Below are 24,573 nucleotides of genomic sequence, written 5' to 3' on the forward strand. Positions count from 1 at the left end.
GATGAGGTATTTCATGATGTCCACCCTTCATCATAGTAGGCAGTAGCTATTTCTCGTGTGAGTTTTCAAAAAGCCGTAAGAGCCACTGTGACCTTTGACACTCATTTTCGTTTTTCTCGAAAATGAAACAAAATTTCATTTATTTCAAGTATGGGGCACTTGAAGGACGTGTAGATGAACAATCTCGAGCATTTTTGATATTGATTTTTCGTTAGTAGGTCGAATACCGATGCAAAAAGGACTTTATTTACCAATGGCTCTTACGGCTTTTTGAAAACTAATCCGAGATTTTCTCCTACCCAAACTCCCCCTCCTTACAACAAAATCACAGCCAACTTGCTTACCTTGTCTTCGGCTTCATCCGCGCGCTCCTCGGCCTCGATGACCCTCTGTTCGAGCTCCGAAAGCTGAAAGGAAAAAAAGAGCACATGGCCCCGTCGAGGAGAAGGGAGAGAAAACAGAAAAGAAAATTAATTGAAATTGTTGTGTGCTTTATCAGGCAGGGTGAACATTATCGTGTAATAAAGGACCAAAAAAGGGTGCCGTTGGCGGCCAGGACGAAGCGTTACTTGGATGAGGGAGCAAAAAAACATCGCATCGTTAGGGATGTCTAGAATTTGACATAAAACTAATTTAGCCGAATGATTTTTTTTAATTGTTCTTTAAAGAAATTTGATCAAATTAGAATCAAATAAATTTTTAAATTTAGAAGAAAATTTCAAAAACATCGCATCATCATCCCTACTCTGTGTGTTACACCCTCATGCTATGTTTTAGTCGATGCGCAAACCAAACGTTATCAAGTTGAGCTATTCGCCACCAGATGGCAATGACTGTTAGAGAATGACGCGTCTCCACCAAAGTACCCGAGCAGAATCACGGCTAAAGAGCAAACACATAAACATAAATTCTTGATCGGTTTCGACAGGAAGGGGGGATGCTTTCTCGATTCGTGAAGAGAGTTTTTTTGCCTTCCATTAGTTTAGTCATATGGAACACTACTAGCAGCAGGAGATTGCATTCGAATGAGGGGCGGCAAATTTTCCGAAAACGGTGGCAGCAGCAGCAAAAAGGGGTTAAATTTATAGATATTGTCTATTTTAGAGGTGATAAAAGAGGAGGGACAGCAGCAAAAAACTACCCGTCGTTGTCATCGTCATCATCGTCCCGTATTAAGGGGATACGTCGTCGTCGTAGTTGGAGCAAAAAGGCAGGAGGAGGTCGCCAGATTTAGTGCCTCGAGATGGGAAGATAAAAGTGATAACCCGAGCAGAAAAGGATGCACTTTTAAAGGTTTTTTTTCGTCTTCTTTCAGAGGTAATTGGTGTGGGACACATAATGGTGAATGCAAAAGTGCAAAAGCGACAAAAGAACGTCGTCGTTTGGCATTAAGGAAAATTTCGCTTAAACTTGATGCTCACAGGATAATGGATAAACTCTCCCCCCCCCCTTAAGAATGTGACATTCTTCGTTCAAGAGGATCAGGCGTGGCTGGCTCGCCGGATTATTTATGGTAAAAATAGGGCGGGAGGAAAAACGGAGATTTCCATTGATGGTGATGGCTGCAATTAGTGCTAATTAAAATTTCGTTCTCATTAGCTTTTGTTGTACACGCGAGCGAGATGCCAAGGGGGAGGGAGGACATCATCGTTTCAAGCTCGAGCTCGAAATCCAGCAATTTAACCCTTTCCTCGTCACCAGCACTGTGTGTCTCGACTCGCTGGCATTGTGTTTGTTGTGGGCCTTAGAACAAGACACCAGCACCACCACCAGGCAGAAGAGATTTAGTTCCGGTAATCTGAGACCGTAAGGACCCGAGATTAGTGGAAATGATTTAATAAAGTCGACTCTGGTGGGGAGGAGGCTGGGAGGGGATTAGTTGAGAGGACCCGGTGTGATTAAGGGCGGGCTGTGACTGTGGCCATGGATGACAGTTTTACGGTGTAGAAGAAAGACACCCGGCGCAATCAAGTGCATCATGCCCACTGCTGCTGTTGCTCTAATTGAGACAGACCGGGCTTAGCAACGTTATCTGGCGACGTTAGTTGTCGGAAGTCGTAAAAAATGCTGTGATTTTTGCTTGAATCGTTGAAGGTGGATTTATGTTTTGGCATAAAATTAGACTGTTTAATTCCGAAAATATTTCTCCTTCCTAATTTCAATAATTAGTTTTTTGTTTATTTTTTTTTTGTAAACTGGAGAATGATTTTTTTTTATAATTTCCGTTGCTTTTGGAAGTAGAGATATCCTTTTTAATTTACACACAGATATTTGATACATCAAAAATCGCATTGATTTTATTTTTTCAATTTGTTATATTTAGTTATTGAGTTATTGGCTGGTTTCCTTACAGGTTTATGGAAGGATTAACTCAGGCGGGCCGGAAATAACGTTTGATAAAATAAAAATTAAAAACAAATTAAGAGTTTTTTTTATAAACTACAGAATTTACTTTGATAGAAGGACCATATTTTAAAAACTCTTGATATACAACTAATTGGTTCATTTATTTTTATTTTCATAAGGCAGTTGCAAATATTTTTTGAAGTTTATGTACCTCGACTCTGACCAAAGTCGAGGGGGGGGGGGGGGGGAAATAAAAAAGTATAAAAATTGAAATTACTAGTCATGGTTTCAACATTTGAATGAAAAAAGTCTTTTAAAATGCATTATACACCTGTCCAGTTGTTTTGCCATCATTAGTTTCCAAAATATCTAAGTATTGACGAAAATTTTATTTTTGGTGAAAAATATTTTTTTGCGGCGCTGTGCATTGGAATTTCATAAAAATTCAAAACATTTTTAAACAAGCCCAAACATGCTAAATATGATTATCAATGCAGAAAAATGCATTTTAGATTGTTTTTTTTCAGATGATTAGACTAATATTTTTATGGAAATTTTGAAGTTTTTTGGAAAAATATTTTTTTTGCCTCCATAATTTTTCAGACCAATTTTAAAAGAGGGGGGGGGGGGCGACATGAACTTTGAAAAATATTTGCAACGGCCTAAAAAATACAGAGAAAACTTTAAAAAAAATGTTCAATTTGTTGTTTTTGGGTCCTAAAATGAAGCTTAGATTCCTGATATTATTGATTACAGCGATAGAGCTTATTTTTCTGAGTACAATTACCGTTTAAGCGACCGCAAAGGATTTAAAATGGATTTTGAATTCAATTTTGAAAAATTTACTTCACGGCCCTTCTTGAAAGAAAAGGTCCTACTTGACAGTTTGTTCGTCCCCTTGGTTGTCCCCATAGTTGATCCATCGAAAAATGTTGTCTTGTCAATATATTTTTTTTTTGCGTTAAAATGAAAAAAAAGTGATTAGAAATGGTTTTTATTCTTGGTCTTTACCGTTGCACATAAAAATTTACATAGGGTTTTAGTACTCAATGGGGTAATTCTCCGACAACTCACACGAAATCGGAAAAAGTTGCCCCGACCCCTCTTCGATTTGGGTGAAACTTTGTCCTAAGGGGTTATTTTTGTCACTCATCACGAATCCGAACTCCATTTTTTCGATGTCTGGTGACGGAGGGGCGGTCCGACCCCTTCCATTATTGAACATTCGAAAAAAGACGTGTTTTCAATAATTTGCAGCTTTAAAAGATGTTGGTTTGGAAATTTCGTGTAAAATTGGACGCCCGATTTGATGGCCAACTCAGAATTCCAAAAAAATAATGCAAAAATAGTTTCACAGATCCTGCCATTTTTCGTTTATTAGAATTTCAATGTACTTCTGGAAACCCAGAAGGGTATTTGAAAATTTTGATTTTTTTCAAAAGATATACATGATTATTAAAGTTCTGCTTAAGAATATTGTTTCAAATTACATTCGAGTTATTTTGAAAAATACATGCTGTTTATTCGACCGTATCAAGTTTCTGTTCGAATTACTCGAAGATCGCAGCCCGTTTCTCAACAAACTGCAGAGGAGCGTCACAAGGTTTCAAAAAACAGTCCTGAACATAGAAATCCAGCACACGTACTACAAGATAAGCCAACACAACACACAACTACAACACCTACGGACAACTATCCAGCAATCTGTACCTGAACCGGTGTGGAAAACGTTCACCGAACAGCAATGCAATTTCCACGAGCGCAACCTGGTAGAAAGACGACGCACGACGGAACGAAAACACCAGCAATTGATGACCAGAAGCATCATTGACTGCGGAGAGAGAACACCCACACTAAACTCAAAAGCTGTACTGAACGCCTCGCAGGTTCCGCTACCACCACAAGTGGAACTACTGTTGAGCTTGGGACCAAAATTTGCGCTAGCACACAAAAACGTTTTCGAAGCTCCTCTCTACCACCTGATCGCCGACGCCGAAGCAGTGGTACGAGCTAACAAGGACTCGGACCTACAAGAACGTGCTCGATGCGCGATAGCAAACAACATCCAAAACTACCTGAATGCTAGCAAAAACAACAACCCCGACTTGCAACCAAATAAGTTCTACACGGAAGCCGAACTCCAAACAAGATCGTTTTTCAAACAACACCCCGAACTGCTCGCCCTTAAAGCTGACAAGGGAAACAGAACCGTCGTATTATCAAGGGAGGTGTACAACGAAAAAATGAAACAGCTGTTAAACGACGACCGTACCTACGAGAAGGTGAAAAGAGATCCAACATCAAGGTTTGAGAAAGAAAACAACAACATCGTAAAACGACTCAACGATCTCAACCTCCTAAAACCGAAACAACCAGAACGACTACGAACATATACTGCAGTGTGCCCAAAGATCTACGGCCAGCCGAAGGCCCACAAGGAGGGACTCCCATTGAGGCCTGTTGTACCATGTATGACGTCACCAACCTATGAGCTCTCGAAATACATTGGCAACGTAATCCGGCAATCGATAGACAGCAAGTACAACATTCGTAACTCGTTCGAGTTTTGTAGGTACGTAAACACACTCACACTACCAAACAGCCACATACTGGTATCGTTCGACGTCGTAGCGCTGTTCACGTCTATACCACTAGAACTCGTCACGAAGAGCGTTATCAAGCGATGGAACAAGATCAAAGAGCACACACCAATTTGTTTGGACATGTTCTGTGAGATCGTAGAATTTTGCGTCAACCGTAGCTATTTTTCTTTCAACGGAGAATACTACATCCAAAAGTTTGGAACGGCTATGGGCAACCCGCTATCATCGCCGATTGCTGACCTCGTAACCGAGGAGTTGATTGATCATGCCCTCGAAGCTGTTAATTTTCCAATCCCTCACATCAAAAAGTATGTTGACGACATGTTTCTGTCACTCCCAGCTGATAAAATCGACTACGTGAAAAAAGTTTTCAACAGTCAGGACAACAACATTCAGTTCACGGTCGAAGTTGAGCAAAACCGACGGCTCCCATTCTTAGACATGACTCTGGTTAGGCAAGAAGACCAAACTGTCCGCACAGAATGGTACATGAAGCCGATCGCGTCGGGAAGGTTCCTCAACTACCACTCGCACCACCCCCCCACACCACAAGTTGAACGTCGCGTTCAATTTCGCAAAGCGGGTAAAGATGTTGTCAACAAACTTGGATCACAACACCGCTGCAAACATCATCCGCAAGCACCTGCTGATCAACGACTACCCAAAGTCGTTAATAAACCGCGTCATTTCCAGAACACCACAAAATCAGCTGTTTGAGGAGGTAAACAACAACACAGTGATAGACAATAGTGAGAACGATACAGCTATGGACGCAAGTACGAATAACACACCAATATTCTACTCGCTCACCAATATTTATGGTCTCACCCAGAAAATAACAAAAACACTTCACAAGGAATACCCAAACATACAAATAGCCATCAAAAACACAAAAACAGTAGCTTCCCTCCTACCACTGGTGAAAGACAAAACACCAATACAAGAACAATCCAACGTTGTGTACGCTATACCATGCAACGATTGTGATGCCTGCTATATTGGGATTACAACAACAAAACTGAAAACAAGAATGTCTGGACACAAATCAAATGTAAAACAACTACAAGAACTGAAAGCGAAGGGATACACAAACACAGACGCAGAGATCAGCTGGGCAAAGAGAAGTCGGCGTTGACGAGTCACGTAGCAGCTATGGACCACTCGTTCGGGATCGACTCCGTACGAATTGTAGATCGGTCAATGAAGGGGCCAATCTACCGATCCTGGAGAGTTGCCACATTAAAAACACACAACATACTGTCAACAAGCGGACAGACACGGATAATCTGCATGCTGCATATGCCGGGATTTTGAACGAGATTAAGAACATATACACAAGGAAGAAAAACCAAAACAAAATAAATAAAAACAATAACAGTAGGGACAACACACACACTAACACATAATGCCAACACCTTAACACACTCACACACTAGAATGAGTTTTATTGCCATAGTTTGCGCGCCAATGGTAGAAAGTGTGTCGAATTTATCCGTGCCCCAAAAATTCTCGCGTTTCGTGTTGAAACGAACCCGTATGACGAGCGAATACCGGATAGCGGCCAGTTTCGCTGAAACGTGAGTGCACGGAGAGAAAAATATTTGTAGATTTAGAAATATTTATTTGTTTTCTGAAACTACAGATTACCCCGCTACCAGACAGTTCTGTGCTTGACGGAGCATCCCTAACGACAAACACTCCCATTTCGGTAAGCCTAGCATAAGTGTACATTTTTTATGTTTTTGTGCCTTACCCAATAAATCTACCCCTAGATTCCTTGAAAAAGGCCCAAAACGGGTCGAAACGTCGGATGAAGAGAACATAAAAGTGTTTTGATTCCCCAAACAGACCGAAAGCCAAAACCTAACCTAGAAAAATACATGCATAATGCGTGAAATTACTAAATGCTGTTTTTTAAAACTATCCATTTTTTTCAACTTTTTACTTAAATCTCCTGTTTTGTCTTTTCAAAATTAAGTACCACTTCAACCGTAAAGCCCTCTTCGGCAGTTGGTGTTGGCAGTCAACCAATTCATTTCAATTGCTGGTCTGTGCCGCTGGAGCAAACCCACTTGAATAACCTATCATTTTGCGAGGGCTCCATTATCTGGCATCAACAGACACCAGGACGATTCCAGAAGGGGCACGGAGAGAATTTTGTTTCCAATTGTTTTTTATAATCTTAGAAAACGAAGCTTTTTTTATGACAGCCAATTTTCGCGCTTGAGCCTGATAAATTCGAACTTTCTTTTCCTTCAGTGTCTTCCACAAGGTAAACAAATGCCACCCAGGGAAAAAGGTGTAATTTGATCTAATATATGCGAAGGAATAAATAAGCAAGTGCCCAGCAGCACTGGAGCGCCGAAAACACTACTGATTGCAGGCAGCGTTTATTTGGTCCCAAAACAAAAACACAAAAGCTCCGCGCGAAAAAAAGAACCCCCAAAACAGGAAAAATTACTCCATTATTAATCAGTGAGAGCGTCGCCCCTTTGCTCTCTGTCTGCGGTGGTGAGGTTCTTACTGTCGGGGGAGAGGGAGAGAGTTTGTTTATTTGTTTGTTTTTCCCCGCGCGATCTGTGCTTTTACTTTTGCCCTTGCAAGAGTTCAACTTTTCCACGCGAGCACGGGCAGAGATTCCACCTGGATTGCCTATTGACAATTGAAAAAGTTGGACCATAATTTCGCTCGTTTTGCGGTCGGGACTTTTCCGACTGACTCTCAAGGGGACGATGGTGAGGTATAAAGCCTTGCGTAGCGGGCGTAGCGAAACAAAAAAAGAAGAAGGAAAACTAAGTGGTGTGCCGTAATAACAGTAATGCGCCCCAATGAATTGTGAATTGCTGTATTATTCATTTTGGCAGAAGCTTCTGTCTTTCTTTCTTTTTTTTCGGGTCAGTTGAAGTTGAAATCCCTTGGTGAAAGCTTCAATTTGAGCTGGAAGAAGTTCTTCTGAGAAGAAATTTCTCCTTTTTGGTATTTTTATTTTTAACTCAATGAGGCACCAATTTATCACAACATATTGAGCTGATAGAGAAAAATGTGTATTGTTTGGAAAGCTTTTCTCTTCGAATCGAACCCATCAAAGTAGGCTGTTTTCCTTTATGGCACAGAGCACAATAGGGGGATCTCCCCCTCTCACCGGAAAATATCCATTCATATATTCATAAGCCTACTGTGAGCCAGCGTTCGCGTGGGTGATTGTTGATGTTTTCGCTATTGTTATTGTTTGCAACCCTCGGGGAGCGCTCTCAGCACAATGAAATGGGGCTGCTCCCCCCTTTTTTTTGAAAGGAAGCAAAAATGCGACGAAATTTTCCACAGAAACGAATAATTCATTTTTGCTCGACCTGCTACCCCAAAAATTGAAACCAACAGCGGCTGGGATCAACTAGAGCCGCCTAATACCGGGAACTCCTGCCGTCGAGAGGTTCTGTTTGATGTGTGCGGACGCCCCGAAGGTAGGCATTATTGAAATTATGTTAAAGCGCGCTCCAAACGAGGTAAACTGGCCCATGGCACGGCATGGGGAGGGAAAATGGGGTTGGGGAAATTTTGCAAGGAAGGGATGTAGTTTAACAATTCAAAAGGGACAATTGTGAAAACTCAAATTTTGGTTAACAAGAAGTTTTTGCAAATCTTTTTTTCAGGGTGAGTCGCAGGACATTTATTCCACGAGGTTCACTCGCTTTGAATCTCCAGAACAATATCGAAAAGTCTTACTTTTCAGCACAAATGCTGAAAAGTAATTTGCGGTACTGTTAGTTTTGGTGATAAAAAGTATGCCATTTAACCATTCGAGAAATACAGGAAAAGTATGTAAATTCACAACGAAATTGCAAAAACTGCAAATTTCAAAACAGACTGAATTATTTAAAAAATCCGAATTTAAGGAACCAACTGAAGCGAAATGCCTGGCTTCTCCAAACAGAGTGAAAAGCTCGCTTTATTGAAATACACAAGACAAAGTTGAAGGACGACGACGACGATGACGACGTCGAAATGCAAATAGACATCTTTGCCGCTTCAGTTCCTCTGCCGAGATGACAAAAGATAAACATTGCCCGGGGGCGTCCGTCCGGCACCGTATCTCTCTTGCAGTGTCTCTGAAGCCTGGCCGATTCTTGGCAGAGGGTTGATATCTGGGTCGCATCCTCGCACCACATAATGGCGCAACGGGCGGGGACCATTATAGGATCGTTTCTCTCCGGACATGGGACGGAAATGAGATGAAATGGTCCTGGAGAGGTAATATTGTCATCGACAACACCCCCCCCCCCCTCCTCCAGAATGAAACCAGGTAATGATGTAATGTGACAATAAGGAGCGGAAATGAAGAGCCGATTTCGTTTAATGAATTGGATTACCTGGTGGAGTGGGTAGAGTGGTTTGTGTTTGAGCATTTATCGATGGAGCGCTGAGGGAAATCGGATTAGACGTGCTTTTACAAGTTCAAAAAAAATGTTTAACAACTTTTACAAATATTTTGAATTGTGAATCGCCTTCTTTTAAATCTTCTTTAGGAAAAACAAAATCAGCTACATTTTAAAGGATTACGAACTGTTTTTTTTTGTTATTTTATATTTTTAAACAACATTGGTGTGGAGTGCGATAAGGCCATAACAAAAAAAACGAAAGTTTAAAATAAAAAATAATCTGATAAGAACCTATTTTGAATCGAAAAATTCCATTTATGTTTCCAAAAAAACTCATAACTTTGCACCCTTAAAACCAACACGACCAACCACTTTGCACCATTATTTCCCCTGTCCGCATCAAATTTTCAAACCAGTTCAACTTATTTACTGCGAGTGACCGTACCCCGTCAATCCGTCCGGACAAAACCGTGTCAGCCCAGGTGAGGTGCGCCACTCACCACTAGCAGCAGCACCTCATTGTGTGCAGGTCATTGGGAATTCAGGAGCACGTTTCCGGCCAAACTCCGAGACCGAGTATCTAGGCCACATACACACCCCGGGGCTCGGACGGTCGGTCACTTGTCGTCACTTCTGGCCACAAAAGCAACAATTCGCTGAGGTTTTTGGAATTTGAATTTTAGATTTTTCCTCCCTTCCAGGATTTGGAGTGCCCCTCGGTAATCGCGCCAAATTCCTGTAGGCGGTTTGTTCTGACCGAAAATCTAGGTTAGCTCTTATTTTGGTTCAAGCGGAACAGGATTTGATACTCTGACGAAGGGACCCACAAGCTGCTGGACATTCCATTTAGCCCCCTCCTTTTTAGAAGAAAGGTTAATTCAATAAACTGTAATTTAATGAGCAGCCGGGCCAAACCGAATGACCGGACGGGAAATTGAATCTGAAAAGTTGGCAGAAAAAGATTTCTTTCTGGATCCCCCCCCCCCCCCACTTGATCCGGAAAACCGCAAGGAATGTTTCGCTCCTAATTTTGCTTGAGCACGTGGGCAAAGAGAAGAGGGTGCCATCGTCTGCAATTTATGGCCAAAGTGACGGTAGAGGGGAGGGGCGCTGCTGATCTGGAAGGGTCATTTTCCACTTGGTTTAGCATCGTGGAGAATTATATTTCCCAGCAGTATATGAGCGTTAAAATTTTCTTCAAATTGTTTACTTGGATTGTAGACGGAAAGGAGGTACATGGAAAAAAATGCCAATCGTTTTTTTTTGTTGTAACATTCAATATCCTTGCCGTGCGAGTGCAATCAATGCCCTCCCGAATAATGCTTCAGCGAAAAAAATCGCCAAAAACCTATTATGATGAATGTTTTTGGCGTTTGGAATTGAAAAAAAAAAAAAAACACAAACCACCCCCGCGCGCACGAGAAAGTGAAAAATTCTCCCACCCCCATTCTCTACCCTGATGGGTTCGCCTGAACCTTCGTCATCAGACATAACAAGAGGAGCAGCAGCAGCAGAAGCCTTTCGGAAACAGTTTCCAGAGGGCGTTGACGATGATGGATGAAGTTCGCATCGTGCACGTGTGGGAGGTTGGACCAAAAAACACTCACGAAACGCCACTGGTGGTAACAATAAAGAAAACAAATCCTTTGCCATCCCGTGCAGGATCCAATTTTCGGTTGGTAAACATCCATCGCAGAAGCAAAGTAACGACAGAACAAAAGTAGATTTAGGGCATTTTCAAGGGGCAAAAAATAAAAAAAGACCGAAAAAAGAAACAGGTAGGTTCGTAACCCATTACGGGATATGATGATGATGAGATGAAAAGGGGCTGTGACCCATCAAAAATGAATTTTCCGGTGAGCCATTACTCGGAAGGCTTTCTTCAGCGCGTGTCTTCAGGTGGGGTTTGTTGTGGATCTCAATCCCGAAAAGGATAACAAACAGTTGAGCCTCGGGTTGAGCGCTCGGCCAAACTCTTGATGGCAAATTGAAAACAAACAGAAATGAATGATGTTGATTTGTCGTGAAACAAAGTGGGCTCTCGAGAAGTAATCAATTTTTGAAATTGATTTACACACTACTTAGTTCAAATCGGCAAACCTCCAAATCATCACATTTTTACATTTTCAAATCTCCAAATTTCAGATTTTTAAATTTATAAAAATTCTAGCCTTCACATCTTCAAGCCATCAAATCTACAAACTTTGAAATCTTTAAATCATCAAATCTTCCAAATTTTTAAATCTTCAAATCTTCAAACCTTTAAATCTTGAAATCTTGAAATCTTGAAATCTTGAAATCTTGAAATCTTGAAATCTTGAAATCTTGAAATCTTCAAATCTTCAAATCTTCAAATCTTCAAATCTTCAAATCTTCAAACCTTCAAATCTTCAAATCTTCAAATCTTCAAATCTTCAAATCTTCAAATCTTCAAATCTTCAAATCTTCAAATCTTCAAATCTTCAAATCTTCAAATCTTCAAATCTTCAAATCTTCAAATCTTCAAATCTTCAAATCTTCAAATCTTCAAATCTTCAAATCTTCAAATCTTCAAATCTTCAAATCTTCAAATCTTCAAATCTTCAAATCTTCAAATCTTCAAATCTTCAAATCTTCAAATCTTCAAATCTTCAAATCTTCAAATCTTCAAATCTTCAAATCTTCAAATCTTCAAATCTTCAAATCTTCAAATCTTAAAATCTTAAAATCTTCAAATCTTCAAATCTTCAAATCCTTAAAATCCTTCAAAAGGATAATCAATGAATTATATAATTTTCGGTAAACTACTCTCTTCTAGGGTGTGGGTCTCGTGGCGCAGGGGTAGCGGCTTCGGCTGCCGATCCCGATGATGCTATGAGACGCGGGTTCGATTCCCGCCTTATCCACTGAGCTTCTATCGGATGGTGAAGTAAAACGTCGGTCCCGGTTTCTCCTGTCTCGTCAGAGGCGCTGGAGCAGAAATCCCACGTTAGAGGAAGGCCATGCCCCGGGGGGCGTAGTGCCAATAGTTTCGTTTTACTCTCTTCTAGAGGAATAACAAAAATAAACATTTCTTTGAACTAGGTACTAGATGTAACAATTTTATTTTTTCAATCATTGAAATTTAACTATTCGTCAATTTTATTTTTAAACATTTAAACTTTTATTTCATGTTTTTATTTCCCCCTGCTCAAATTTTTTTCCGGAAGGAACCTTCCATAAACCACGTGGAAACTTTTTCGGAAATCTTAACCTCTCCCTTCTCGTGTACAATTGTCCACATATTTTTTTGTATGGAGTATGGAAGATAAGGCTCAACCCTTCCCTAAAATGTCTGCGTGGTTTTTAGATGGCTTCAAAAATCATGGGGCTAATAAATAATTATTTTTAAAAATTTAAATTTTCATTAGACAAACTTGTACAATTGAAAGTAAACTCTTCCGGAAACATTAGTTAAATATAATTTTTAATAAAATAGAGCTCTTTAAGGCTTTCTACAAATGTCCCCAACACACAGTAAAAAAAGTGTAAATTTGAAAGGTGTAATTTTGGAAGGTTGAATATTAAATTACTGAAAAGCGTCATTACACCAAAAAAATTGGTAAAATTATACATGTATTTTCATGAATTTATTTGTACTTTTCGTTTCAAATTTTCTATGATCTTTTTGATATGTTTTAGGGGACAAAAATCGCAACTTTTAAGTTATACACAGAAAAAAATAATGTAAATTTGGAAGCTTTAATTTTCGAAGGTTGAATATTACCTCTTTAATGATGTAATTTTACCTCAATTTAGACTGAAAAAGTGGCACTACACCAAAAAAGTGGTAAAATTACAAATTTCCAGTGGTAAAATTACACCTTTTTTCTGACATAAAAGATGTACCCCTTCCCACATGTAATATTACCATGATTATTTTTCTGTCTAGAGAAGTATGGAGAAAAATTTTGCCGGCGAGTAAAGTTTTTTTTTAGAAAAAATAATGATTTAAGTCGAGCAATTTTTTGATCAAATTTACAATAGAAAACTACTTAACAGATTTTTTTTAATAAAGTTCACATAGAATTTAATTGTGACGAATAAATTTACGTTTTTCGATTTTTTAAATAGTGTTCATGATTGTTCATTCCAAAAAATATTGATTTCAAAAGGTTCAGAAAATTTCTAATAAAATTGCCTAAGAGACTAAGAGAGAAGATTGGACCTCTTGTTGCTGGAATACAATAAATAAAATAATTAAGAAAATTGAAGTTTTCAAAGGCTATTCCAAACATTCCCTCTTAGCAACAAATAGTCCAAATTTCAATGTTAAATAATAAAACACATGAAAAATTTTATTATATTTTCAAAACTTTGGAACTAAGAATAACATTTCAAATGGGCGAAAATATTAAATGTTTGGCTTTTTGTTTTACAATTAAAATTGGACCATCATAATTTTTTCAAAATATTTTTATTATAATATTAATATTTAAATTGGACTATAAGTTGCTGAGATATTAGCACTAAAAAATGGCAGACTGTTGGGTAGAAAACTTCAATTTTCCAACATATTTCCTGATTCCTTTTCGTTTATCCGTTGTGTCTGTTACCAGATATAATAAATTTATTTGTTGATTTTTGAATACTTGTAAATTTACACAAGAAAAATATACAGTTTCGGCTTTATTAATATGTTTTAATATGCCATAGGCCGTTGCAAATATTTTTCAAAGTTTATGTCACCCCCCCCCCCCCCCTTCTTTGAAGTCTGAATAATCAGGGGGCAAAAAAAATTTTTTTTTCGAATAACTTCAAAATTTTCATAAAAATTAAAGTTTAATCTACTGGAAACCAGTTAACATGCATTTTTCTGCGTTTATAATCTTATTTAGCATGTTTAAACTCCTTTCAAAACAATTTAAATGTATAAAATTTAGAGAAACAAATATGTATTCAATAACTGCGAAATATTAAATAAAACAGGGAGGAAGGCAAGATCTATAAGTGAGGCTCAAAAATCAATAACTGTCTATTTAAAGTCAAACAAAAGTATAAATTTCATTATACTTTTGAGCTGTCATACACCGCACAACTTTTCCTCGTTGTCATTCAGTTTATGCCAAAGTGCGAGTTTTCCACCTTTCGCCGTTACAATTTCCAACACGGAGGAGGCCTCAACTTGTCGGGGCATGTCGAGGGGTTTTCCCAAAGGTGAAAACCGCCCCCTCCCCCAAAACAGTCAGCGTCGGGGAGAAAGTTGGCCAAATTTGCAAACGACCGTCAATGGCGAGATAAAACTCCTCGAGCCTGCCTCTCCTTCCTTCGACGTGGCAGGCCATGGACGACATCTTCCCGGCCCCCAGGAGCAGCAAAACACATCGTTTACCAATTCACCGGCGCGAGAGAGGTGTTGTCGTCGCGATGGAAACGTACGTGCGCCACGTGGCTCCACGTGGTACGTGTGGTGACGCGTCGTCGTCGTTCGCCTGCTTGGATCGTCGCTTGGTCGTATTGATTCTGGCAAGGCTTTTCAACGTTTGCAACTTTACCCCGATGGGAGTTTGAATGATGTTTGGTTGTTTGATTACTGTTTGGTTCGGAGGGCAAAATGGTTGGTTTGCGTCTCTCGAGTGGGGTACACGCACACCGCAGCACAACACTCACGTGGGCGCGGAATTGAATTTGAACTGAATTGTTACAATTTCGGTTCAATGGCTGTGTGCCACCGAAAGTTTGAGGTTCCATCGGGTGAGGTGGAGGGAAGGGAAGATTGAGTTTTTCATGTAATTGCGTTCAATTTAAGGTGTAGGGTTTATTTTTGAGTCGTGGTTACCTTTAAAGCTGCGAAAGGTGTAGGAATGGAATTTTTTGTAGATTACCTGTAAAGAAAGAAAGAAGAAATTACGTTAGTAGGTATCGTTTGAAGATTGCAAAACATTCGTTTGATTAATATACAAAAATATTCAAGCGTGAGCCACGTCAATTCGCCCTTTGATTCCCATCACAATTCGCGCATTTAACGCGCAGCTTATGCTGGTGGACGTTCTCCTCCCAGCATATCGACTACAAACTGACGTTGTTTATCAAGTGAAATTAAACCGAGCATCTAATTCTCTACAAATTGCTACCCTTCTCGGTGTTATCATCAATTCCCAGTGCCCTCCAAGCAGCGGCAGCGAATAACAAATGTTTGTTTTTATCGAATTTAGCACCTCATATCGACGCAATTCATACATCGATTCCCGTGCACGTGCATATCGTATCGCATTTTGCTACTACTTCAGAGAGCAAAGGATATCAGTATAGTTTCCCACCCCACTACCAACAAAAAAACAGACGAAACTTTTCCTCTCTCCACCACTCCGTGATGCTGCAAACGTTACAAATTGTTTGTGAACGTTTATTTCCCCACCCACTTGGTTTGCTGACTTTCAGTTTCGCCAGCTTTTTTTTGCTTCTGATACTGCTGTTGTTTCTTCGAGATCGACAAACCGATTCCGCACAGCTGTTCCCTCTTGCTTGAACGGTGAGATTTAGCGGAAGCGGCGGGCGAGGGTGAATCCCGTTCAGAAATAATAAATGAATTACCATTTCGTGATTGTTGCTCAGCTTCCGGAAAACACTGAGACTTTGTTGGAAGAGGAGTGAGGTTAGGGCGAAAAAGTGCAACTGCAGCACGTGATCCTTTTTGGCGCGCGCCCCTGGTCCCTCGCGTGTTCAAGGAATAGCTCGCTGTAAAGATGTACCGTCGAGTGGGGTTGAGTTAGACTCACTTCATAAATTCATAATAGAAAAGCGAAAAACTCTGGAAGATGTTCAAAGTCACCCCACTGCACGGTATCCGGAGAAAAGTGAATGATGCAGGATAATATTTCTTCCTGTGTGCTCTTGACTAGCTAGCTTGACTGCTACAACTGGTAACTCTTCCCTCCTTTCCGGAAAAAGGCATCACCATCAGCAGCAGAGGTCGGAACAGACGTCGGTCCTCCCGTCCCGTGGGGCCAAGTCTCGTGGAAGAGAGCATGTGTTTCCTGGCATCCACCGCCGAGTAGCGCCGCTCTGGGGATAATATTGCATATTGCTGCAAGGATTTGCACTTTTTTTCGTGTGCGGTTATAATTGCCCTCAGTCACGGGGACCTTCGACTTGCTGCTGTGGGATGTTCTGGCCGTGTGCAGAAGCTGTGCGTGACTTCTTTCTTCGCTCGGAGGTCCGTGCCAGCTTCCGGTCATCAATTTCCGTTGAGTGGTAATTTTTCATATCCCCTTTCGGTTGCCGATGCCGATGCTGACGGTGCAGGAGTTGCTGCTGCTGCTTGCTGAGAGGAAGCAGGGACTCTTTAATCTTCGTCAGCAGCTCGTCGTTCGACGGGTAAATAATCTTTGCGCGATAATAGAAAATCTCACACCGTGTAGTTCATTCAAGAAATATTCAAAAAAAAAAGTTGTATTATAACGAATTATAGAAGAAACTTTATTTTGTTATGTAACTCGACCTAATATGATTCTGACCTTTACAAAATTGATGAACATTCCCATTTCGATCACTCTGAAACCAAATTTGTACCAAAATTGAGCATTTTTGATGAAGGATCCTGGTGGGTTGAAATGGCCAATTACATTATCTATAGAATTTTTCTATAGAATTTTTAACAATGTATGTTTTTCTAAAAAAAAAGAAATCTATTTTACACTATGCAACGAGAGACCGAAATGTCCTTAAAAGTTCTCCAAAAGGGTAACTACACGAATACACCCCCCCATTTTCTCCCATATAATTCATGTGTAAAGTGACACGCTCAAGTGCATCCTGAGATGGCAGGAAAAATGGGAAAAACAATCCAACTCTAACAAGACTAACAACTATCGCACCAAAGGAGCGACACAATTTCCACTTTCCACCAGAACACAACACACAAAAGAACAAAACAACAGAACAAGAGTTTAGGTCCCACATAAATCATGTTTTGGTCGTCGTTTTCCACTCAGTGAACAACAGTGTCTTCTTTACACACCGAGTTCCAGGGCGACTTTTCGTCCTTGGAGTGTTCTGCTGCTCCAGAAGAAAACAAACCATCACGAAAAACAGAAGGGTTCTTCTGCTGATGGCAGGCAACCAGCCAGCCAGCAAGACTCATAGAAGGAGAGTCGTGTGCTTCATCGTTGCCTGTCGATGGATATGAGGTTAGTTATTGCCTGTGAAAGCTTTCCACCCACCTCTACCCACACACACACACACACAGGCAAGAGCTTTCGTGGATAAAATATGCATGAGCTTCTCATCGTTCCCGGACACACCATCTTCGCTTTGGTTTTTGGTTGAGACTTGTCTGAAAAGCAGGTCCCTGCTGGCTGTTTCTGTTGTGTTGAGTTGGCACTCTACGGCAAGTCGTTTCTGAACTGTGGGTACAAGTTCGTTTCCGGCCCAGTCTGTTTCAATTTTCGGAGGGACTCTGGGACACCAGGACACGACCCGGATGTTGGGTGGGTTGTCTACATGGAAAAGTTGGAGTCCGGGGTTGAACTGCGGACGAGTCCGAAATTATTTTATTGTTTAAACAATCAGCATGCTAATCTTCGTTGGTTCGTGCTGTTGGTGGAGAAAGAAAACGATGTGTGTGGGTTGAAGATCACTGACCGGAAAGGAAAACAGTTGTATTCTTGTTGCTGTGGATGTCTCTCTTTTAGGTTCAAATTAAGTTTCTTTTTACATTGTCAGAATTGAATTATTTCAGCTGATCTTTGTCCTTACAAGACATAACTAAGCTTGGCAAAGTACATACTTACAAAGTTATGAACAAAACAACAACTGTTTTATTGTTTTTTTGTCTCCATGAAATCTCATAATTTTTTTCCGGTATTTTAAAGACCATGCCCTAGAAACATTTTAGGTTTTAAGAAGGCCATAAAAGCTTATTTAGGCTGTATTCGGGATTTCAGAACCATGATAATTCCTGTAAGTTTAAAAATGTTACTAGGGTGTGAACAAGGAAATGTTGAAGATTTGGCAACGCTGTCTTTTGGCGCTAGGATCATTTTTGAAAAATTAAATACAGTCTAAAAAATAATGTACAGTTCAGACTTACTAATATTTCACCATAAAATTGATTGTTATATGTTTTCACATGTTTACATTTTGGGATAATTCGTGGATTTTTAATCAAATAATTTGATTTTTTTCTCGTTTGTAAGAAAGGCTCTTTTTTACAGCAGGATAGAGCTAGTAGTTTTTATCATAATATAAGGTAAAATTACATAAATTTTTTTTTGTGTTTTATTTAATTAATTAGAACAACTTTCAAATTTACTGTTGTGTGTATAAAAAACTTACAAAAACATGTTTTTATCTCTGATTGGATTGCATTGAAATCCAAAAAAGTAACTTAGTTTTTTAATCTGTCAAAAAATCTTAGGAATCATCTAGCTTTCGTATTTTTTATTGTTTTTGCCTTCCTCACTGAGGTAAGGCTATAATCCTGCTCTGAAAATGAACTTTTGATTAAAAGCTCCTAGACCCACCTTCATGTATACATATCGACTCAGAATCGAAAACTGAACAAATGTCTGTGTGTGTGTATGTGTGTGTGTATGTGTGTGTGTATGTGTGTGTGTATGTGTGTGTGTATGTATGTATGTGACCAAAATTCTCACTGAGTTTTCTCAGCACTGGCTGAACCGGTTTTGATCGAACCAAATGCATTCGACTTGGTTCAGGGTCCCATACATCGCTATTGAATTGTTTGAAGTTTCGATAAGTAGTTCAAAAGTTATGTATAAAAATATGTTTTCACAAATATCCGGATCTCACTTAAATGTATGTAAACTATGTCCGGATCCAAAATCCGACCCATCGTTGGTTAAGTTATCAGAAGACCTTTCCAACGAGTCCAAAACATTGAAGATCTGGCAACCCTGTCTCGAGTTATGACCACTTAAGAGATATTTATGTACTTTATTGAAGCCGGATCTCAATTAACTGTATGCAAACGATGTCCGAATCCATCATTCGACCCATCGTTGGTTAGGTTATTAAAAGGCCTTTCCAATGAGTCTAAAAGATTGAAGATCTGGCAACCCTGTCTCAAGTTATGACCACTTAAGTGATATTTATGTACTTTTTTGAAGCCGGATCTCACTTAAATGTATGTTTACTTTGTGCGGATCCACAATCCGACCCATCGTTGGTTAGGCAATTAAAAGGCCTTTCCAATGAGTACAAAAAAATGAAGATCTGGCAACCCTGTCTCAAGTTAAGACAACTTAAGTGATATTTATCTACTTTTTTGAAGCCGGATCTCACTTAAATGTATGTAAACTATGTCCGGATCCACAATCCGACCCATTGTTGGTTAGGTTATCAGAAGACCTTTCCAACGAGTCCAAAACACTGAAGATCTGGCAACCGTGTCTCGAGTTATGACCACTTAAGTGATATTTATGTACAATTTTGAAGCCTGGATCTCACTTAAATGTACGTAAACTATGTCCGGATCCATCATCCGATACATCGTTGTTTAGGCAATTGAAAGGCCTTTCCAAAGAGTACAATACATTGAAGATCTGGCCACCCTGTCTCGAGTTAAGACCACTTAAGTGATATTCATGTACTTTTTTCAAGCCGGATCTCACTTAAATGTACGTAAACTATGTCCGGATCTATCATCCGACCAATCGTTGGTTAGGTAATTAAAAGGCCTTTCCAATGAGTCAAAATTATTGAAGATATGGCAACCCTGCCTTGAGTTATGACAACTTAAGTGATATTTATGTACTTTTTTGAAGTCGGATGTCACCTAAATGTATGTAAACTATGTCCGGATCCATCATCCGATACATCGTTGGTTAGGCAATTGAAAGGCCTTTCCAAAGTGTCCAAAACATTGAAGATCTAGCAACCCTGTCTCGAGTTATTATCACAATAGTTATATCTGTGTTTTTTTTTTGGATCTAAAAAAAGCTTAAATGTGTGTCCAAACCACTCATATTACCCATTTTTGGTAAAAAGTGAGGAAGGCATCAACCACATAGGTGGATTAGGTTAGTTTTTTTTTTATTTTGTGTTTTTCTTTTTTTGATTCTTTTTCTCCATCGATTTCTAATGCTATTTTGCACAATTAATTCCTCGATGCTAATTTGGGAGATGTCCACAAAAGTTCTTTGAAAATATATGAAAATCAATACCGTGAGATGAAACTTTTTGATCGATTTGGTGTCTAAGGTCTTTTCAAAACAATCTAAGTATTCGGAAAAAAAATCGTAATTTTAATTTTACTTATTATCTTAATTACATAATTTGGACAAAATTTACCCCAATGGTTTTTTTCTTCAATTTTTAACATGATTGAGCAGAACAAAGATTCCTACGCTTAAGCTCAAATGTATGACGGATGTTTTTTTTAATTATTATTAAAAAATAATGAGTTTTGGATGACTTGAAAAAAATGTTTAGTAAATTTTACAAGAGTTTCATATTTTGTCATTGAAAATCGGATCAATAGTATTCAAGCAACAACCGTTGATTAAAAAATAAGGGGTGATTGGGTTTAGTCAGAGGAAATTAGAAATTAAATGTTCTATAAATATTTAATGAATAATTTATTTTCATTTCCAAAACAAGAAACCAGATCGAATTATGACAAATTTTGAACACATGCTAGAAATCAAACGTATCAATCTAAAACATTAGTAAGCAAATCAGTGAGGTTTATTTTCCTGCTTTCAATTTCAATTTCATTTCAACCGAAAAATTGATGAGATATAAAAGCTGCACAAGAGGTACACTTCAAATTTTGAACAAAGTTCAACTGGTTGAATTCCGAACGTACTCAAGCATGAAAAGAGTCAATATTGCATTTTACCTCATTGAAAAATTGCGAACATTTGGCAAATCTAGTTGATTTGCATCGGTACACTGTGTACTGTACTGCAAAAAATCTGAATCAAAATATACCAAAAAAAATCATTTTCCAATTGCGTTAGTTTTGAAAACTTTTAAAATGAAAAGATTTGGTATAATTTTCCTAATTTTTTTTATTAAATTATAATTTAATCTGAGCTTTTAAAAAAGTTCTAGAAGTACTAAAAATTAACAAAAGATTTGATACTAAAAAAACTAGAAATCAAAACATCCCCAGATCACAAACTGAACTCATCAAGCAGACATCGATGACTCTTCAAACAACTTTGTAATTCGATTTCACAAGGATCAGCCAGGAAAGTCAGTTTTTTTTTTCGCTGTTTTCAAGAACCCACACTCTCCGCCAGATTAATTGGAGCCCATAACGGACGCAAATGATGAACCCCGGCCGTTGATGGATTCCCGGTGCTTGCCGGTCAAAAGTGGTTCGATTTTTCAAACCCCGAAAATCCCATCACCGGCCCCCACAGCGCGGTCCAGTGTCCGGAAGTGGGCATCATTTGTCCGAAACCTGGGACGCGACTTCCAGCAGGGAGCACTCGACAACACATTCGACAAAACAAACAAAGGGGAAACTGTGTTTGCTTTTCCGGCCTCAAGCGGAGCTGCTGGCCAGTGGCAGAGTGTCGTCACTCGGGCAGGACGAAATGTTTGGCGTTCTTGGAAATTCAATTTGGGGAGGGTTTTTTTTTGCTGGTTGGTCGGAAAACAGGAAAAATGATTCTGCCCCGAAAAAAGGAGGAAAGCTTTGAAATGAAATCCCCCAGCATATGTCAAAAAGTTGCGCGAGGTTTTTTTTGAGCTTTTCGAGGTGGGGGTTGGGAAAATAAGGGAAAGCCGTCCCTGCCCCCTTGATAAAATGTTTATTTTCATAATCCTTTCATAACTTCTGCTTTGTGCAGCAAGCGAGCTAATTAGCATTCGCTATTTCTAGTCCGAGTCGGGAGTTGTGTGTAATCAATTAGGGACGTGCCGACGAAGGTTGGAATGTCGGGGTCGTCGCCAAGGCGAAAGCTCTTGACCTCTGCCAACGCAACATATTTATGGAAAATATGGGCTCCCAACGAATGTTTTTTTTTGTAGGGGAGAGAGTTCAACTTTTTGACGCTTGGAATGCTTTTGGAAAAAACTAACCAAAACTGGCACTTTTCCCCTATTCAGACACACTCACAATCCAGGGACCAGAGGGAAAAAGTTAATGATAAAGCCGGAATAAATGCTAAAATCATTTTTAATCTCGGCAAATAAATTTGCTACTTTACTGGCTTTTGCAGTGTATGCGGAACAGAGCTGGGTTTGCTGCCAGGCAGCGCTAACTGTGGCTGCATGTCGTGTGTTTGTGTGAGAAACTGGACGGTTTTCCCTGACTCGGAAAAATTAACAGGAACTATGAAAATGGCCAGAGGAAATAACGAACTTTGCTGGGCTGCTTTTCATGCACGTTTTCTTTTGATGAGATTTAGTTTGTAATATTTGTGATTATGGACGCGCCACAATGACAATGACAGACCTTAGGAACGCTACGCTGCGATATTCGTAATTTGTTCCTAATTGGAAGTTACGACCTCCAAAATTTGTCCTCATTAAAAGCGAACAAAGCCCGAAACCGCACAACCAAATAAACTCAACCTCACTGTTATACGATGTGCCATTTTCTCGCGCAAGGCACAACATTTCGAAATTAACGAGCATTCAAAAAATAATTACTCCCGCCATTCTAAGCACTTTCAGCTTCACATCAAAGCTCTATCCAACTCCAAATTCTAACCTCGAAACGGGTGGTTGCTTGCCTGCCTGCATGTGCCATTACACTGAATTACACGTCAATCTCTTGTTGAACACGTAGCAGCAGCAGCAGCAGCTCCCGCAGCTTTCGGGTTATATTCTGGTTCGTCGTTTTCCACGCACCAACCGCTTGACTACTCAGAAAAGCGGCAATTTGGGGCAATAACTCTTTACCGTTACCGGGATCGTCGAGACACTGAGAGAACACGTTTGACGTAATTGCCAAAAATCCACACATAAAGCGGAGTCTCTCCAAATGCACGACGAGAAATAACTCTGCCAATAATGAACCATAAAGAACACACACGCGCTCGGAACGGAAAATCGCCCGGATCTGGATTTGATGTCGAGTTCTGTGGAGAGAGTTCTCCCCGAAAATAATCGCCCAGAACGCCGCAGTTCCGCACTCACCTGCCAGGACGACTCACCCTCCCCCTCAGGCAAAAACCTCAGCCGGTTTTTACGAGGTTCTAAAGCATTTAGTGCACAATCAAAAAATCATGAATTTATCGCCGTTGGACCACGTTTGCTGGGCATTCAACAAGCCTCAAAAAGGGGAATGCGAGCCGCTGGGCAGGGTACGACGGAGGATTGAGAGTTTTCCGCCTGTCTTTTCCACATTTTTTTTTGGAAATGGACGATTTACGCACTATTGTTCGGGGAAGAGACTCTTCATCTCTTTGCGTAAGAGCTGTTTGGGGTTTGTGTCAAATGCAGAAAGTACTTAGTATCACTACACGGAAAACAATCTTATCGAAATTATAATTCCAAACAAGCTGTCTTAAAATTGGATTTTTTTTTTTAATTTTTGATCAGTTATTAATTTAATTTTTAAGTATTTAAGTATTTAAATATTTTAGTATCTAAGTATTTAAGTATCTTAAAAATTTATTTTTATTTTTTGTAACAGTGAAAGAAATTCTAGTATTGTTGTAGTCTTTCAAATGTAATAATGAATCATAAAAAAATATAGAAACACCAGAAATTATCCGGACATTCCCGGATACATTAGCAACATTTCAATTTGTAAAGGACACTTCCCTCCAACAGCAAAGATTAATCATTTTTATGGTAGTACAATTCCTGCCCCTCGTTCACAACGCTTTCCCGATAATGGCCATCATTAGAAGGACCAGAACAAGCATCCACCCTGCTGCTAAAAGAAATTGCTGGCAGGTAACGAACCTTGGCACAAGAACCATCGACCATCTCAACGAGGAAGAAGATGTTGGTCTCTCACGCAAAGTTCAGAACCAAGACGGTCGGTCGGTATCGTTCGTCTCGTCATCATCAGCAACAGCAACAACGTGGTCGACTTGTGCAAAGCATTCTGGTTCCACTTCTGGTTCCCCATCCCCAGCCCTTCTCCGCCAGGGTTAATGAATACAGCGGCAAAGTGAATGAAAAATGAAACTCGAGCATTTCCGTAATCAACCTTAGGGCAATTCCGCGGAATGTTGGATAAAGGTAGAGGAGGAGCTCGCCTTACAATGGATTTCCTTTCCTAAGAAAATAGTGCTTCCTGGCGGGAAATTCGTTTTCGCTTTTCCTCTTTTGTGTGCGTTTGATTCTCGTGAATGAGA

The 24,573-nt window shown here is 39.7% G+C and overlaps 1 protein-coding gene across 11 annotated transcripts in view; it reads right to left on the bottom strand.

Moving 5' to 3' along the window:
• LOC6040515 (uncharacterized protein CG43867) overlaps nt 1–24,573 on the bottom strand; it is a 308,521-nt gene that overhangs the window by 53,103 nt on the left and 230,845 nt on the right. For all 11 annotated transcript variants that reach the window (XM_038263956.1, XM_038263957.1, XM_038263965.1 and 8 more), the window contains one exon: nt 345–407. In XM_038263956.1, the coding sequence (XP_038119884.1) occupies nt 345–407 (63 nt within the window). The remainder of the gene's footprint in view (nt 1–344; nt 408–24,573) is intronic.

Source organism: Culex quinquefasciatus, chromosome 3 (assembly GCF_015732765.1).
Source record: "Culex quinquefasciatus strain JHB chromosome 3, VPISU_Cqui_1.0_pri_paternal, whole genome shotgun sequence".
Lineage (NCBI taxonomy): Eukaryota > Metazoa > Arthropoda > Insecta > Diptera > Culicidae > Culex > Culex quinquefasciatus.